Source organism: Mesitornis unicolor, unplaced genomic scaffold, assembly GCF_000695765.1.
Source record: "Mesitornis unicolor isolate BGI_N332 unplaced genomic scaffold, ASM69576v1 scaffold727, whole genome shotgun sequence".
Taxonomy (NCBI): Eukaryota; Metazoa; Chordata; class Aves; order Mesitornithiformes; family Mesitornithidae; genus Mesitornis; species Mesitornis unicolor.
In genome coordinates, this window is record NW_010194133.1 from 33,734 (window position 1) to 39,938 (window position 6,205).

At 39.4% G+C, this 6,205-nt stretch overlaps 1 protein-coding gene across 1 annotated transcript in view; it reads right to left on the bottom strand.

The window, feature by feature from the left end:
- ARHGAP8 (Rho GTPase activating protein 8) overlaps positions 1-6,205 on the bottom strand; it is a 56,716-nt gene that overhangs the window by 21,225 nt on the left and 29,286 nt on the right. The window contains exon 8 of the mRNA XM_010187672.1: positions 631-704. Coding sequence (XP_010185974.1) covers positions 631-704 — 74 coding nt within the window. The remainder of the gene's footprint in view (positions 1-630; positions 705-6,205) is intronic.

Below are 6,205 nucleotides of genomic sequence, written 5' to 3' on the forward strand. Positions count from 1 at the left end.
TTACCCTACAGACAACACCATGATATTTAGTCCTTTATGTTGGACAGCCAGTGGTTGACAGTCCACCCTCTCTTTGCCCTGTACGTAAAGGTGATACAGGAAACTTAGATTTGGATGCTCCCATTTGAAATATTGGTCTTTGTGATCTGTATCTTTATATAATGTAACTATAGATATGAACTTCAGTCAAAGGGTCTGTAAGTGCCAGCAAAAATGTGATTTTTTGAACAGAGGACTTCAGGTTTACTCCTGCCAAACACCTTTTTTTCAATGAGTTTTTATGGCCACTGGTTCTATAAAAAGCTAACTTCTCATTGATTTTTACTGGGAGTTCTACTTAAAACCAACAATGATATGGGTTGACAATGTGTATTTCAAGACATCTTCTCTCCTTTGCTGTTCTCCAACTAATCCTAAGGGGTTTTTTTCATGGTGGGACAATAATCTGGCAATAAGTATTCCCTATCCATCAAAGCTCTCAAGGCAGTGCCCAATTGCCACTCGGGTGTTTAGGATATAAACATATCCTGTGTAGCTGTAAACTTCGCTGAATCAGACACTGAGCATTATACAGTTTCATACTGTTGTCCTTGTTCTGAAAGACATGTCCTCTTTTTACACAAAACTCACCTTTTCTTTTTAGGTAGGATACAGTTTCCTTCATTACTGGGGGGATTAGTTCGCCTTTATTTTTGTCCTTGATACTGTTAGGAAAACAAAAAAAGAAAAATTAACAGCTTTTAAAAGTCATTTATAGACAAAGAGTCAAAATCGAGACAGAACAGGCTCAGCAAAAATCTGAGAGGTATCTGAGAGCATACATTAAATTCTGCAAATGAAGGAGCCTGCACTATACGCAAGAGTCCTCCACAACTCTTAACAGGTGCTGAACGAGCCATTGAAATGAGTGATGTGGAACTCTATTTAAAGAGCCTTTCCTAAACACTTTGTTCTTGCTAGAAAAGCTGTATAACTGCGATGGCAACGAGTAATAAATAAGTGCTATTTACTGCACTGAAGGGGAATCAAGGACAGAGGAGCAGAATCGTGTTCCAGGCTAACTGTACCCCTACTTGAGACTGTTTTTGCTCCAGTTTTGTGCCCCTCACTTGGCAGGCCCCAGCAGTGCTGCGTTTAACCATGCCACAGTGACGGTGGTGGTGGTGGCTCTGACTGGATGTGGTTGGACTGGAATAGGGTTTCAAGGAAGCTTAGACACAGGCAAGGAAGGAGTTTGCAGCAAATGCTTCTTAATAAGTCTTGATCAAGGGATGCTGCAAGTTTAGGACCCTTTTATCATGCAGATTTTTCTTTGTCATTTGTCTCTTTTTAAGCCACAATGTATGTATAATTAAAAGGATACTGTACTATTTATTTTGAAGGCAAAGTGATGCAATGAGATTATTAACGCTTTGAATGATTCCCATGAAATGAGATTTCTTCCTCTTTCATGAGTGAACAGTTGAGGCAAAAAATGGAACATAGCATTTTCTTGATCTAGACAGCACAGAAAATTCTGCAATTATCTTCCTTATTTAAAAAAAAAGTCTTTGAGAGTTTAAAAAGCATAACAAAAGAGACGGTCAGTATTTGCTGAGTATTCTGCTACATCACTATGTTGATTACATAGTAGTGAACAACAAAATAAAGGTCCAATCTCAGATTTTAAAGTAGACTTAATATATATTTGTGTACAATTTCATATTTAAAAGGTGACCAGCTTTACTGACAAACTCTAAAGAACCAACATAAAAAAAAGCATAGAGATCTGTGACTGCATCATGAGAGGCTGCAAATGCTGCAGCTCAACCACAGAAAATGCAAGCTATTTATACAACATGTAACATAGCCTTAACCTACTGCTGCTGGCTGAGGTTGCACCTGCAGAGGAGAATGATTCTTAAGAGTCTTTTCCCTTTCCAAGCGCTGTGATTCCTTCTTTTTCTGCCTAGGCTTATCACTTTATTAATATAAAGCAACTGATTATAATTGGAGAGTATTTGATCAACTTCTGTAACACTGTTGCATGGAATGAGCAATTCTGTATTCTGTGTTTCAACTACACAAAAAAACTACTTTAAAATTATGGAGTGGTAGGGAAATTGCCAAATCCTCCCCTACTCCTCATATTTGTTTTCCCATAGTCAGAAGAGGCTATGTAGACTGGTTGATTTTAGACCTCCATGCTTCAGGAGGTTAGTCACCCCCAGCTTCATTTATGGGGGCAGTGGAGGAGTTCCTCCAACCTAACTTAGGTACTGAATCACCCCATGGTTTTGCCTCTCTTACTCATAAACTGGCAGGGGAACATCCCGCATGCTATTTCAGCCACCAAACATTTTGATCTCATTCATCACTCCAGGGACACAATGCCGAGCCACCAGTGCCATTTACTCCAGTTACAGTTTTGTTGCCCACCAAGTCCTACTCTTCCTCCTTCCTATTTTTCCTCTTTTATATTTTGTGCGTCACTTCCTCTAGTTCTACATAAAACAATACAAGGTGTTACATGATTGCAATAAACTTGTTAATCCAGCTCCCAGAGCTCCTACTATTTCAAATAACTAGACCATCCTGCTCTTTGAAAGGAAAGACATTGTTCTTTCAGCTACAGAACTAATGAAGTTGCTCTCCTATGGATTTGTATCCTATGTCCTACCTGCTTCCTCATCGCAGTAAACCGAGATAATTTCTTTACATCTTCTATAGCCCCACTTCCCTTGTATAGTATTTTCATTTCCTCCCTTCTTTACCTTGTATTTCTTCATAAGGCAAGGAGTAGCTCATAATTAATCACCATCTAAACACTAACTGGTGCACCCGCAGACCAAAGACAAAATAAAACTGAATTCCTGCTAGAGTTTCTCTCCTTCCAGCCAATGATTTTGAACCTGAAGTGTGTAAAATTCAATACTGCTCTATGTGTGGGCTAATACTACATTGCGGACACTGCTGTATCTATATCTAACAGGAACTGTTCAGAAAAGGGATATTTTCCTTGATGTAAACAAACATAAGAATTTTGACCAAAAATATAACCAAGTTTCACAAAACCATGTTCATAACATGATGATTTTAGACATTTGACCAAATAAATTCTACAATGTATGCAACACACTTGCAGGAAGACTAACAGCAAGGAATGAGTTTAATTCAGATAATCCCGAAGCATGATCTTTTATATGTTAGCAATTCTCATCATTTGCTGCTGCTTGCAAGTATGATCTTTAGATGAAATGATACAACGTCGCGTCCTTACACATTGGCAAGGCACCATTAATTTCAATGTGAAGCAGTACTGACTTGCTGGAGTAACCATTCTCTGCAGTATCATAACAACATGATAATGGCCAGAAGAAAGACTTTTGACCTAACTTGTAAGACCAAGTCCAACCTCAATATTCCCCATTATCACAGACATCTTATGAGAGCTAAACCAGAGGCCATAAGTACTTCAGGAAAAACACCTCACTGACTAGAGAAGGTCATGGCTTGAAATGCCACCAGGAACAAGTTTATGACCTAGTCCTCAGAGCAGCATCCTCTTACTTACAGTGACAATCATGTACCTCTATAAAATATCTCTCCTAGCTGCAAAATCCTCTCAGGAGAAGATGATTTCAGGATATTTATCCCACCACTAATAGTTTCTCCTGCTCCTTCCAGCTTCAGCAATCTTACAGCAGTTTCATGCATGCAAGTGACACTGTAGAGCAGAAGGTCAGCGTCAGTGTTAAAACCACGCAGGAGCTCCACAGTGCTCTCAGACCAGCTCCAAGACCCAGGTTGTTCTCCCCTTCCCCCTGCCTTCCACCTCGACCTTGGAGAAGAAAAATTAACAAGCAACTTTGCTTCAGCACCGTGAGCTCTCATACCAGCCCCTGCAAAAGCTGGCCACAGCAAAGGGAAGCGAGCCACGCAAACACAGAACAGATGAACCACCTACCCTGCTCTGAAAGGCAGCTTCTGTACCCGAATTATTTTCTCTTGCAGCAGATCAGTGTTGTATAACAACCCTGCTGCAACAACACAGAGCAAAACAGGCAGTGACTGTGCAGCTCCATTAATAAATTAGCCTTGCTAATAAACCACGCGAGAAAGGAAGTTTGAGGGGTTCTCTGCACAGCATGCAAAGTTTAAATCCCCAGTGAAATTATATTCCCCGGTAAGGGACTAAACAAGAAAAGGGAGTGGGAGATGAGGTCCGCATCAAGGTCAATGCTCGGGATACCAGCAAGGGGAAGCTTGCAGCAAATCACAGTAAGGCAAAACAAATGCATTTATTTTAGCTTTTCTAATAGGGGAGTTAAAACACCCTCCTTGTGTGTCAAATAATTTTCTTTCCTGTATTCAGATCAGTACCCTAAACATTGAGGGCAACTTTTATTAAAATTAGTCAGAAGTCTAATTCACTTAAATGGGAACATCATCAAGACTTTAATTTGTTTGGAAGCTGTTACATCTTTATTACTGACAATTTAAGCTCATGGAGCCCATTCTCAGTCTCTCCGAAGTTGCACTGATTGTTTTTGCTTTCTTACAGCTGCTTACTCCAGTGGCACCAAATAGCAACTCAGCAGCTTTTATAAATGTTTTCTAATTATTATTGTTACCCATAAATGTGTTTCCCATTTCAGTGTATAAATAGTAAACTGATTATTTACAGCTCTTGCTCCTGCTGAGCACTAGTTTATCTGTCAAAGAGGTGAGACAAATAACTGTGCTATAATTTATAATAATAAAACCTACATATCGTTTTTCTTTTTTCTATGAAAAAAGATACAGTTCATACACATCTACCATTTTCTACAGGATTCCTGTTTCACTTGAAGGAAAGGTTCCTTTCCTAGTACAATGAAAGAGATCCTCCAGATGAATGGCATTTTAAAATAGAGTAGGATATTCATTGAAAGTCACAATCAAAGGACTGTTCTGATTTTGCAACAATGGGAAAAGCTGAGATGCATATTTTCCTATAATTTCACTATGGGAGGAGATAGCGTTTTGTTTACTGGACCTAAGGTGACAGAAAATAATAGCCACAGTAGCCCAGCTAATGTAAATGAGACTGGCTCAGAGGTCAATGAAATTACACCTCTCTTCTCTCTTTGTGGATCCTATCAAGTAACCTGCATTTTTCTTGCCCTGTTCAGGATGGTGTGATGAGCAGCTGTGCTTTATGCTGGACAATGCAAACTGACATTGGAGACCAGGCACTACTACGTGCAATTTGAAATGAGAGATCTCTTATGCTTTCTGCCTAAGAAACGAGCATAATGGAGCATTTCAGTGCAGAAGTATACTTTTCTGTACTGATTCACAGATTGGAATCGTACTGCAGCAACACGTCAAGAGACATCTCTTCTGGTAAAAACAGTAGCCAGGGAGAATCAGTACTCTTCCCTATAGGATACAGGATTAATTACTGCAATGTGCTATATACCAAATGACTCATTTCTAGACAGTGGACAGTTACCACAAAAGGCCTTTACAACATTGTTCTGAAGCAGCATTAAGGATTCTTGGCTGATAATCTTTCTCTCTGCTTTTCCTCTCCTTTTCATTTTATGCCTGCTGAGACATGCTGAGATTTGGTTTAGAATGCATTCTTCCTCCCTGGTCAAGCATGCACAGCATGCACAAGCGGAAAGATTATGACCAAAAGGATAGCACCCTGAAATGTTTATGCTAACAATTCAACAAGCAAAAGCTGCACACCTGTGGCAATTTTGTGCATTTTCTCTGCCCCCTCTCCCCATCCATGCCAATAGACAGAAAACCAAAATATTTCCTGTCTTCTCACAAAAGATATTTAACTGTAGATGTAAAAAACCAATCAGAGAAAACAGAACAAACTCAGTAGTAGTCTGTGCTGGAGCTCAGCTGTAGCCTTCCTTGATTACAGAGGCAATTGGGTGCAGCAACAGGGGTTTACAGGAGCTTGCTGTACATACAGCAGAGGACAATGATTAATTCCTTTCAAGTGTTGCAAATTTAGGAAGCTTCATTCATGCATTTAACTGTATTTATCTGACCAACATAAGCAGAGGGTCTCCCAAACTTTTCCTTGCCTTTTTAAACATAAAATCTTTACTAATGGGTTTTAGAATAAAAATCCTATTTTTCACCCTGACATGCAGTGCAAATTATCGACATATATAAATAAGTGATGAAATAGGATATATTCCGAAGAGCTAATTCCTGC